The following is a 12,553-nucleotide window of genomic DNA, read 5'->3' as shown; positions in this document are numbered from 1 at the left end:
TCCAGCTGTCTGGACTGGTGTAACCAGAAACTAAGATCAGGCCAAGTGACTAAGATCAGCCCTCCAGAAAAGAGCCTAAGCATATATATATCAGGTGAATTCACTTAAACTGAACTTTTAACACTAGTGAAAACACAAAGGAAACCTATTTCATTAATTTTGTTAGTTCATTACATGCTTTAAAACACCTTCAACAATAATTTCAAAACACGCTATTCAATATAAAATGCGGCCTTAAGTTCTTAAGCAACCTGCTTCTTTAAAACTTGAAGAAAAAAATTAGTTTGTTTTTAACATAAACATTACAAATAATAATTTGATTCCATCTCATATTAAAAAAGCTCAATTCTGAATATATATTATCTGAAGTTTGTTTTATCTAAAATTCTCAAAATCTACACATGATTACATTCCAGTATGGGTATTCTATTACATGGGGGTTTTTTTCCTGTTAAGAGAGAAATTTCAGGGGTCTTTTTGTAAATGTCCTTTCTGAATAAGCAAAATATTTGAGAATCACATAAGATACAAGTAGGCTGGCTGTAATCTGTTTTGTGTCAGTCACCTTGTTGTACTGATTCTCACTAGAAGACATGAATTTTCAAAAAATGATTTCTGTGAAAAGACACTTTTCTTACCTCACAGTGTTCTCGATAAAGACTTTGCAGTGATTTTATGTCCTCAAGGGTAGTACCATCTGGCAGAGAAGATATTTCAACTTCTCCAAACTCTGGAAGTACTCGAGATGCATCTGTTTCCATGACAACATAACAGAAGAAAGATATTGCAAATTATGCCAATTACAGTTTGATCAGAAAACATGTAAGGATGATGTAAAGAAATAAAGTCTAGAAGGTCATAATGCCCAAAGAGGAATGTCTTTCATACTTAACATGTTTTAAAGTTGCAATAAAATTGTGAGCAAACCAGCTAGCTATTTTTAAAACAAAAGATGTTAAATTATTCTTAAGAGGTAGCAGATAAAAATGATTACACATACATATTGTATCTGTATGTAAAAAAATATAAGACTAATTTTCAGAATATTAATGTCAGTATATAAGAGATCAATATAATGTACTAGTTTTATTTTGATCAACCAAAGAGCTTTTGCATTGACATGCATGTTAGGGTTTAGTAAACTCAGCAGCATATACTTACTTGAAATTTAAAAGCCTTTCTACTGTAGCCAACATGTGCTTTTACTATTTCTCATAAGTGTTTCCAACAGATATACTGGTACGGGGGGGGAAATGCACTGTCAACTAGGGGGACAGTGGAAAGGAAATTAAAAAAACCTGCTAACTATAGCCAAGGGTTCCCAATGATTTTGGTAACAGCAAGGTTGTGCCAAAAGATGAGATGCTTCAAAAACCCCAATATATGAATTCAAAACAAAGTGTACAATTACTGCAATAACACATTTAATAAGCATTTTTACATTAGCAAATGTAAAAGCCAGGATGCCATTGGCTTTCTTGGCCACCCGGACACACTGCCATCTAAAGTCCAGCCGGCTGTTGACCAGCACCCCCAGATCCTTTTCTGACGCTTTCCAGCCACTCTTCCCCCATCCTGTAGCATTGCATGGGGTTGTTGTGACCCAAATACAGGACCCAACACTTCACCTTGTTGAACCTCATGCCAATTACCTGGCTGGGGATGCCATGCTACGACAGTTCCATCGTGTCTCTGTGATGGCAACTATGTCATAGTTTTCTTGCTGCACCATGGCTTCCAGTTCCTCCTGTTTGTTGCCCATGCTGAATGCATTGATGTAATACACTTAAGTTGTGCTATTGATCCACTATCTTTTCAGGGGGAGAAGCTCTAATTTCTGCTTGACCATTCTCAGCTGCTTCTGTGGTTTCTAGCACATCAATAACCCGTGCATCCTTGCTACTGCATGGATCTCCATCTCCTACCTCTATCAAGACTACAGACTGAAGGAGCTCATTAGCACACCATCTGTCATTGGCGTGCCACCCCCAGGCTTATCTCCAGTGTTCCTGATTTTATTCCCTTGAAATCTAGTTTAAAGCTCTCTCAATGAGCCCTGCTAGCTAATAAGGATCCTTTTTACCCCTTTGAGACAGGTGTACCCCAGCTGTTGCCAGCAGGCTCAGTGTCATGTAAAACAACCCATGATCAAAAAAACCTGAATTCTGCTGGTGACACCAGGCTCAGCACCAGGTATTCATCTGCATGATTTTCCTGTTTCTACCTCCATCATTCCCTGCAACTGACAGAACAGAGGAGAAAACTGTTTGCTCCAGATCCTTCAACCAGTCATCCCAAAGCCCTGGGGCTCCTCTCTATTGTCCTCAGACTTTTTTTTGGACTTCATTGTTGACCACCTGAAAAACCAGTAATGGATAATAATCAGAGGGCTGTTCCAGGCTACAGAGTTTCTTGGCAATGTCTCTTACCCAGGCCTCAGGGAGGCACCAGACTTCCCTATGGGTTGGGTCCAGTCAGCATATCAGGCCTTTGTTCCTCTCAAAAAGGAGTCACCAATGACAATTGCTCTTTTTTTCTTGACTGAGGCAGTTGTGATGCAGGGGGTAAACTTACTCACTCTAGGAAACTCCTCCAACCTGGACAGACCTTTGTCCATATTGTAGGGTGCCCATGTTGTATTTGTGTTCAAGAGGCATCTGGATATGGCACTTGGGGATATGGTTTAAGGGTGATTATGGGAGTGCTGGGTTAATGGTTGGACTAGATGATCTTGGAAGTCTCTTCCAACGTTGATGATTCTGTGCCTGGTCTTCAAGTTCTAGAGCCTCATACTTATTGTATTGCAGCTGGGAAGGTGAGGTAGGCCAGGAGGGGATTTGCCTGCTGCCTTGAGTAGACACCTGTTTCCATTCCCTCTCATCTCTTAGGTCCCCTCCTTCTGCCTGGTAGTGAGAGTGTAAGGGATCATTTTCTTCTTGTGGTGTGGCCAGCTGGTGCATTTGCCTTAGGAATGGTAGAGATTGGCTCAACCATTCAGAGTCCCTGATACTTCTTTTCTACCTCCTCTCTTAGATCTGCCCCTGGGCTGAGCAGATAATCCACTTCACCACACCTCACACAGCTGTTGTCTCTACTGCCATCCAGTACCAGTGCCAGGCTCTGGCATTCCCTGTAGCCCAAGACCTAGATGGCTGCGTGTTTTCATGGCATCACTGTCTGTGTCACCACATCCTTTCTGGCAAGTCCAGAGGACATAGCTCCCCTCCAAGTGGATACTATAGCTGAGCTCCTTCTGAGAAGGTAATGACCACCGAGTTCTCCTCTTGAGCTGGTGGGTGACTGCATTCTACCTTCCTGAACTGCCACACCCTGCCCTGTTTACCTACTTTGTGCCCTAGGAGCTGCTTTTGTAGGGGTGTGTCAGAGACTGGAAAGATCAATGTCTGGAGACAGTTTGGGATGCTTGGAATGTGTGTAGTAGGGGGCAGTCCAGCCTTGCTCTGGTGAGGTGGTGCCCTGCCCCCAATACCCCCCAGCCCTGCAGTCTCTGTCAATAATAGAACACTGGAGGCATCCCCCCAGTGTTGCCTAACCCAGCCCCTGAGTGGCTTAGCAACTGGAAGTCCCACCTGGGAGGAAGGCCCATGAAGGGCCAAGGGTTTAAAAAGGCTGAGCACAAGGCAAGCATGTCATTCTTTAACCCTACCTTCATCTTGGAGTTTTCTATCTGTTGCATTGTTGGAACCCAGGAGTTGGTAGCTATGACTCTTTTGCTATATCTTTCCCGTCTTTCTCCCTTTCTTCTTCTTCTAACTTTCTTCTCATGGAACGTAACATCAAATGGGTTTAAAGGTTGCGAAGTTGAATGGGCTAAGATGATGCCATGATAAGTGTTTTATGTTGTACTAAATCTTTTGCCAAAGTTCCTTGATTTTCTATTTTTTGCCAGTAAACCTTTGTAGGATTTTTACCTCTTGAGAATATCTGGTTGGTATTTCTCCCTTGCATGTACCCAAAGCAAAGGAACCTCAGTTTAGCCCCATACATTGTCTGGGGTGTTACAGGGTGGGGAGTGGACCTCATCACTCCTGACCTCACCCACACTGAGTCAGAGCTGCCTCTGGGTCAGAGCTTCAGTGCTTCCTGCTGGGAGGGGAAGGTGGGGTGCTGAGGCACCTCTCAGTGCTAATTTTGAGGTCTTGCCACTTCAGGAACTCTCTCCACAGTCCCTCGGCATGATCCTTGACTCCAGAGCACATCTGCCAGAGCAGTTTGCCTCAGAGTCTTCACCACACTTGCATTGCAATATATTTTAAATCTACTGTGCAAATAGATTTTGTACATTTTTTTTTATATCTGCATAATGAATATTAAATACTGCAGAAGTCTTGCAATACAGAATATATAGCTCCTATGAGTATCTTTTTGTTCTATTATCAGTGAGACGACAGTATAACATCTTTTCATACCTAAAAACTGTTGATGATGTTGACTTTGGGCAATTATAGTTTGTTCAGCAGATGTGCCTGTCTGTTGACCACTTCCTGTGAAACTATCTGGAACTCCATCCACTTTCTGCAGAGGCTTGTACCTACAAAATGATCAAATACAAAATCATTCTTTAGGATCACTTTTGTGTAAGTGCCTGATTTCTGAGTCTTAATATACAGTTTTGCTAGTTCACACAAAAGAAAAAAGTAACATCAGAATAATTGTAGCAAGGAAATGTAGAACATTGGCAACACATAAAATTCATAAAGCACATATCACAGCACAACTACCAATTTCTTGTGGAATTTGGTTAAAAACTATACCACTAACATCTAAAGCGCATTTACACTAAACAGAAACACAATATTTCCTTTTCCAAAGGACTTGTCTTCCCAGGAATCAAGTAGCTCAAAAATAAAGGTTTAATCACCTAAAGAAGGGTGATTCATTTGTATGAAGACAAAGTAATTTAAATAATTTTAACATGTAACAAACCTCTCATAAGCTCAGAAGGTCTGAGAAGGCTACTTAAACTAAGTAGCTGAAGCAAGGGAGGTTCAGACTTGATATTAGGAAGCATTTCTTTACTGAGAGGGTAGTCAAACACTGGAACAGGTTTCCTACAGAGGTGGTCAATGCCTCAAGCCTGTCACTGTTCAAGAGGCATTTGAACAATGCCTTTAATAATATGCTTTAACTTTTGTTCAGCCCTGAAGTAGTCAGGCAGTTGGACTAGATGATTGTTGAAAGTCCCTTGCAACTGAAATATTCTATTCTATTCTATTCTATTCTATTCTATTCTATTCCATTCCATTCCATTCCATTCTATTCTCTTCATCATTTAAGTCGCAAAAACTTTTATAAAGGATAAAAAGGACAAATATACAAATAGGAGTTCTGTTTAGGGTGGTCAGATGTTAAAACCATCACACAGACAGGCTGAAGATTCTGTCTGCCATCTTCAACACAATTGAAAATTAATTCTGCCATAGCTCTTATGATAAGAACTTGGAACCTTTGTCCTTCTGAAGTAGCTTTGTAGCCAGAAGAAAACTAGACAAACCTCAATGCAGAAAGCAATGCATGTGAACTGTTGCTCAAGTCTGAAATTGCAGATTGTAAAGCTTTGTTTTAACTTTAGAAACATCAACAAATTCCACTCTGAAAATGCTCCTCTTAAAAGTAGTTGAGTCAGATGTGAGCATGTTCCCATTTTGATCTTATTCATTAGATAATAGAAATGTCCTATGTGGCTATTTAGATTTTAGTTTATGAGAAAGTTCCCTTAAGAAGCAAGCATCCAAGGTTCTGGTCATTCTAGACATATATTTAACTATACAATAACATAGAACATGTGATATACAAGTGTGTTGATTTGGCATGGCCTGGTTTTTTGCTGCGGCCGCTGCCATCCCCAGTGTGGCTCGTGGCCAGCCTTGCCTGCCTGGCTGCCCCTAGCCAACTGCGCTGTGGGCAAAAAAGGCAGGAGTGATGACGATAGCTTCCCCTTCCTGGTGCCCCACATGAAGAAAGGTGTTAAATAGTGTCAGTGCTGCAGCAGCCGCCACTGCCTGCACAATGGCAGCAGGGCCGCCTGGCCAGCAGCAGAAGCATGACGAGCGATTCCCTGACGCAGAACCTACATGAGATCAACTTCTCAGCACTGTGGGATCTTGCAAGAATCTTTGAATTGGTGGAACTTGTTGACAATGGTAGCTACAAGCAGAAGATTTTCTTCTAGTCAGAGAAGAGGAGGAATTCAGGATATGTGAGGGAAAACAACATGGCAGCACCAAGGTCAGTGGAAAAGAAAGAGGGGGAGGAGGTGCTTCAAGCGCTGGAGCCAAGATTCCTCTGCAAGCCGTGGTGAGGACTATGGTAAAACAAATTGTCCCCTTTTAATGCATGAAGTCCACAGGGGATGCAGAGGTCCACTCGCAGCCTGTGGGAAAAGTGCTCATGCCAGAATGGGTGGATGTTAGAGAAAGCTGTGGTCTAGTGGGAGACCTGAATAGAGAGAGAGGGCCCCTGTTTCCAGAGATAGAGAGAGAGAGAGAGCCCTTGCTTTCAAACTTGAGCAGCCTAGCCTTAAAAGACCACACCCCGTGGACAAATGACCCATGCCACAACAGTTTGGGGATGACGGTTTTGCCCGTGGGAGGGACCCCATGGCATAGCAGAAAAAAGACTCCTCTCCCTGAGTGAATGGAAAAAGATCTTGAAAGATGATCTGACCAAAACCCCTCATGCCCTGTCTTGCTGTGCTGTCGGTGGGAAAGATGGAGGGGCTGCGGGGAAAAAAGGTGTTTTAAAGGCTTATTTTACTTCCCATTTTCCTCCTCTGACTCTGTTAATAATAAATTTACTTTATACCTTTAAATTTGAACCTGTTTTGCTGTTAAAGTCTTTTTTTCTCCCAGTCCTTAACTCGTGAACTGTTAGTTAATTTTTTCCCCTCTCCTCTACCCAACTGTAGCAGGAGAGAGTAAGCAAACAACTTCCATGAGTGCCTGGCATTTGGACAGCGTCGAACCACAACAACAAGAAGTATACTTTTCCAAAAGACACCTCTTGGCCTTAACATAGAGTATGATAACTTTAGGAATGAGAATACTTGAAAACAAAAACTTTTGTCATCATCTAAATCTCTATGAATTTTATATGAAGTTTAGTTATTGTAAAGGCCCAGGATAAAATCCCAGGCCTGCAGAAATAAATTTTACAACTGTAATCAACTTTAGGAAGATTAAAGTTTAATCTCTAGTATCACAGTGATGCTGAATTGATTTTTGCCTTTTTTTCTTTTATATATTCTCTATATTCTTTACACATATATTTGTAGCTCTGTAGCCAATTATTGTATTTGTAGTTAGCTCCAGTACTTTTCCCTACCTTTTCCCTACCTGATCAACAGTGACATTGAACTCTTATGGATAAACTTGTCATCACTTGATAGATCTCTTTGCAATCAAAAAACCTAATTTTTAAAGAATTATACTCATTATACTCTAAAAATGTCTGGCAGAAGATCAATTTCTATTTTTAAATCAAAATCAGTATGTTCACATAGTTCCACTAGTTTCTAGAAAATTTATTATTTCACAATTTTTTCAGCTCTTTGAGTAGAATCCAAAGTGTCTTGAATGTATAAAAGTAACAGTCTTTTGAGTTTCTAGGGTTTAAAAAGAACTTTCACACAGAAAAAAAAAATCTAGGTACTAGGAGCCAGGATTATGCTACCACTTGCTCCAATGTGCTTTATCTTGGGGAAAAGCCTTAATTCTGGCATTATTACAGGTGACATTATAGGAGTCAAACAGTTTTAACAGCTTTTATAGACCGGTTAGCCTCACCTTGTTCCTGAGAAATTGATGAAGCAGCTAAACCTAGAAACCATTTAAAAACACACGAAGGAGAAGATGGCAATTGGGAGTAGTCAGCATGGATTCACCAAAAGGAGTTCACACTTGACCAAATTGATAAACTTCTACAATGAAATGACTGGCCTGGTAGATGAGGTGAAAAATTGATGAAATATGGGCTGGATGAGCAGACACTGAGATAGATTGAGAATTGGCTGAATGGCTATATTGGGTTTATGTGGCAAAGTTTTGCTAGTGGGGGTCTTCAGGGGTAGCTTCTGAGAGGAGACAGCAGAAGCTGCCCCCATGTCAGAAAGAGCCAGTTTCAGCCAGCTCCAAGATGGACCCACCACTGGCCAAAGCCTGAGCCAATCAGACATTAGTAGTGCCTCTGTGATAACATATTTTAAAAAGAGTAAAAAATGCTGCACAACAGTAGCTGGGAGAGAGGAGTGAGAATATGTGAGAAAAAATTCTGCAGACACCAAGGATCAGAAAAGAAGGAGGGGGAGGAGGTGCTCCAGGTGCCAGAACAGAGATTCCTCTGCAGCCCATAGTGAAGACCATGATGAAGCAGCTGTTCCCTTGCAGCCCATGGAGATCCATGGAGATGCAGAGATCCACCTGCAGCCTATGAGGAACCCCCACCAGAACAGGTAGATGTGCCCTGAAAGAAGCTGCAGCCCATGAAGAGCCCACATAGAGCAGGATTTTTTTGGCAGGACCTGTGACCTTATGGGAGACCCATGCTAGAGCAGTCTGTTCCTGAAGGATTGCACTCCATGGAAAGGACCCATGCTGGAGTTCATGAGGAACTGCAGTCTATGGGAAGGACCTACACTGGTGAAGTTCATGAAGGACTGTCTCTTGTGCAAAGGATCCCACACTGAAGCAGGTGAGGAGAAAGGAGAGGCAGAGATAATGCATTATGAACTGACTACAACCCCCATTCCCCATCACTCTGTGCTGCTGGGGGGGAGGAGTTACAAGAGTTGGGAGTGAAGTTGAGCCTGCAAAGAAGCAAGAATTGAGAGGAATGTTTTTCTAAATGTATTTTTATTTCTCATTATCCAAATTTGATTGACAATAAATTGAATTAATTTCTCCAAGTTGAGCCTGTTCTGCCTGTGACAGCAATTGCTGAATGATCTCCCTGTCTTTATCTTGACCCATGAGCATTTTGTGGTATTTTTCTTTCTTGTACTGAGCAACTTGGTGAGCAGTTAGCAGTCAGCCAAGGTCAACCTACCACAATGGCTGGGCCCAGAGGATGATGATCAGTGGCAAAAAGTGTAGTGACTAGCAGTGTACTTTAAGGGTCAATACTGGGTCCAGTCCAGTTCAACATTTTCATTAATGATGTGTATGATCAGGCAGAGTGTACCCTCAGCAACTTTGCAGACAGCACCAAAACAGGGAAGAGTGTCTGATATTACAAAGGGTTGTGCTGCTTCCAGGAAAGCACCTGAGAGTCCTCATGAACATCAAGTTGAACATGAACAAGCATTGCACCCTTGCTGCAAAGAAGGCCAATGGTACCCTTGTCTGCATTTGTCAAAGCATTGCCAACAGGTGGAGAGGCATGATCCTTCCCCTTTACTCAACACTGATGAGGCCACACCTGGTGTACTGTGTCCAGTTCTGAGCTCCCCAGTACAAGAGAGACATGGACATACTGGAGAGACCCAAACAAAGGGCCATCAAGATGATTAAGGAACCTGGAGCATCTCTCTAATGAGGAAAGACTGAGAGAGCTGGGACTCTAGTCTGGAGAAGAGAAGACTTGGAGGGATCTTACTCATGTATATGAATCCTAGAAGGGAAGATACAAAGAAGATAGAGCCAAGCTTTTTTCAGTGGTGCACAGTGAAAACAAAAGAGGCCATGGGCACAAGATGAAACATAGGAGATACCCTCTGAACATCAGGAAATATCCAGTGATTGAGCACTGGAGCAAGTTTCCCAGGGACATGGTAGAGTCTCCCTCTTTGGAGATATTTAAAAGCCATCTGGACATAGTCCTGATCAACTGGTCTAGGTGGTCCTTCCTGAGCAGGGGGGTCGGACAAGATGACCTCCAGAGGTCCCTTCCAACCTCAACCATTCTGTGATTCTGTGATTCAATTATTTAAATATCCTGGCATTTCATTCCTGTCTTGGGGATGGTTTATTATCCCATCCCATTTTGGTGGTTTTTGATCTGTTTTGTTTTGTGCCCAAGGGTGGCAGCTGTCCCCACCCCACCCCCCATCCACGTGAGAGGGAGAAGGCCAAAACCCGTGCCACAGCGCTCCCTGCAGCCACAGGGGAATCATCGCCACCTGCCCTGCCCAGCTGAGGAGCCACTAGCGCCCCTGCCGACTGCAGCCATAACTACACCAAAAGGGAAAGTGCTTAAAGAGCGGGAAGACTGTTTATTGGGTTTTCTGTTCTTTGTTTGTTGTTACCATTGTTGTTTGCCTCGTTATACATACACATACTAGTAAAGAACTGTTATTCCTTTTCTCATATGTTTGCCTGAAAGCTCCTTTATTTCAAAATTATAATAATTTGGAGGGGAGGGGATCATATTTTCCATTCCAAGGGAGGCTCCTGCTTTCCTTAGCAGACACCTGTCTTTCAAACCAAGACACTTCCCATAAACGATCTAGCACCAGAATGTCAAACACAAACCAGACTTCCATTTGGAAGTCTGAGCCATATAGCAGCTACAGTTGAAAGGCAGGGCTAATACCTATATAGGTGAGGCAAGTCCTTACCTGTGCATTTCTTCAATTCCAGTACAAAGGTGCTTTAAATTGCTTGATCTGTGTCTGTTGAGTCCAAGCTACTGTCTCAAATAGGAGATGGGACTGTTATCAACAGTCATCTGTAGTTTACATGTACTATTTTTAAATTGCTTATTGGAATACAGAAGTAGTACTCCCATAGCTTATGTTGACCACAGCTGTGACTCAGCAACCTTTGCATTAGCTCAGTGGTTGTTGCCACTCAACTGAAATTCATTTCTAAAATCTCAGACCCTGAATTAAGGGCCATGTCAAACACTGCACACAAGCATACCTCTAGCAGGTCTTTGGATATATTCACATTTGTGGTGGTTTAGCCTTGGATAACAGTGAAATTCCCACTCAGCCACTCACACCCTCCCTGCCCCAGTGGGTCAGATGGAGAAAATAGGAAGAACAGGAGCAAGAAAGATTGTAAGCCAAGATAATGACAGGAGATGCTTACAAATTATTGTTGCAGCAAAACAGAATCAATTTAGGTAAAATTAAGTAAACTTATCACCAATTAAAATAAAAATGTAATTACTAATTCAGGTAGCAGAAAGCAAAAAGACAAATATTAAAATGCACTTCCTCCTTTCCCAGGCTCATGGCTTCATTCCAGACTCATCTTTTCCCCCCCGTTGCGATTGACACAGGTTACATGCAGCCGCTTCACTGAGGCAATGGGCTCAAGGGTGTAAGGGTGTTATGGTCAGTACATAAGAAAATCTCTCTGCCACTCCTTCCTTCTCACACTTCTCTGTCATGGATTCTCCATGAGCTGCAGTTCCTTCACAAAATATCCAACTGCTCCAGCATGGTCTGTTAAGTTGCTATGTGAATACTGATTCTGGCACCATGCAGCACCTCCTCCCCCACCTTCTTCTTTGACCTCTGTTCATACAGCTGGCTTTCACTCTTTTTTTTTCGCCCTACTCCTATGCATGTGTGGTGGGTTTTGCCCTGTCTTAAGTATGTTTTCACAGAGGCACCATCAACTTTGTTGATTGGCTCAGCTTTGGCCTGCATTGGGTCCATTAGCAAGGCAGCTGGAACCAGCTGTGTCCAGCACAGGGCAGCACCTTACCCACTACCAAAAAATTAAGAATCAAAGGACAAACAAATAATGCAGATGTTATCATGGGAGTCTACCATAGACCTCCTAGCCAGGACAATGATGCTTCCAAGTTAACTGTCCTTGTCTTTATGGGATACTTCAACTTGCTAGAAATTAACTGGGACCATCACACAGCTGGTACTAACAGGACCAGAAGATTCCTAAGAAACCTGGATGACAACTTTATGGAACAGGTCCTTAGGGAGCTGACTCAGAAAGATGCCCTCCTTGACATACTGCTTGTCAACAGAGTGGAACTCATGAGCAAAGTGGAGATTGGCAGCTGTCTTGGCCACAGCGATCACAAAGAGATCGATTTTAAAATCTCTGTTGACAGGAGAAAAGGTCCATCAAACCTCAACTCTGGACATGAGGAGAGCAGACTTCAGGTTGCTCAGAGAATTAGTGAATAAGGTCCCCTGGGAAAATGTTTTTGCAGGTGCTGTGGTCCATCAGTGCTGGTCACTTTTTAAACACCACCAGTTAAAAGCACAGGAGCAGGTGATTCCCAAGTGTTGGAAGTCAAGCAGGCAAGGCAGAAGACTGGCTTGGCTGAACAGGGATCTTCTCTTGGAAATAAGGCCAAAAAGAAGGGTATGGCCAGTGGAAGCAAGGTCAGAGGACATGTGAAGAATACAGAAATGCTGCTCGCCACTGTTAGGAGAAAATCTGTATGATCAAACCTCAACTGGAGTTGAGCTCCTCAAAGAGCTGGCTGATGTCATTGAAAAACCTCTCAAGGATTTTTGAGCAGTTTGGGAATCCGAAGAAGTCCTAGCTGACTGGAAGCTGGTGAATGTTGTCCTGATTTTCAAGAAGGGTGAGAAGGAGGTCCGTGGAAATGTCCTGGG

At 42.6% G+C, this 12,553-nt stretch overlaps 1 protein-coding gene across 1 annotated transcript in view; it reads right to left on the bottom strand.

Moving 5' to 3' along the window:
- The window catches only part of LOC139598922 (transcription factor RFX3-like), a 141,385-nt gene that overhangs the window by 48,559 nt on the left and 80,273 nt on the right, over positions 1-12,553 (bottom strand). The window contains exons 7-8 of the mRNA XM_071445857.1: positions 4,431-4,552; positions 639-751 (exon numbers count right to left, since the gene is read on the bottom strand). Of these exons, the coding sequence (XP_071301958.1) occupies positions 639-751; positions 4,431-4,552 (235 nt within the window). The remainder of the gene's footprint in view (positions 1-638; positions 752-4,430; positions 4,553-12,553) is intronic.

This window comes from Agelaius tricolor, unplaced genomic scaffold, assembly GCF_023055355.1.
Source record: "Agelaius tricolor isolate 1412-34295 unplaced genomic scaffold, bAgeTri1.0.p SCAF_21, whole genome shotgun sequence".
Lineage (NCBI taxonomy): Eukaryota > Metazoa > Chordata > Aves > Passeriformes > Icteridae > Agelaius > Agelaius tricolor.
Note: the sequence above shows the minus strand (reverse complement) of the source record. Positions and strands in the feature narration are given on the sequence as shown.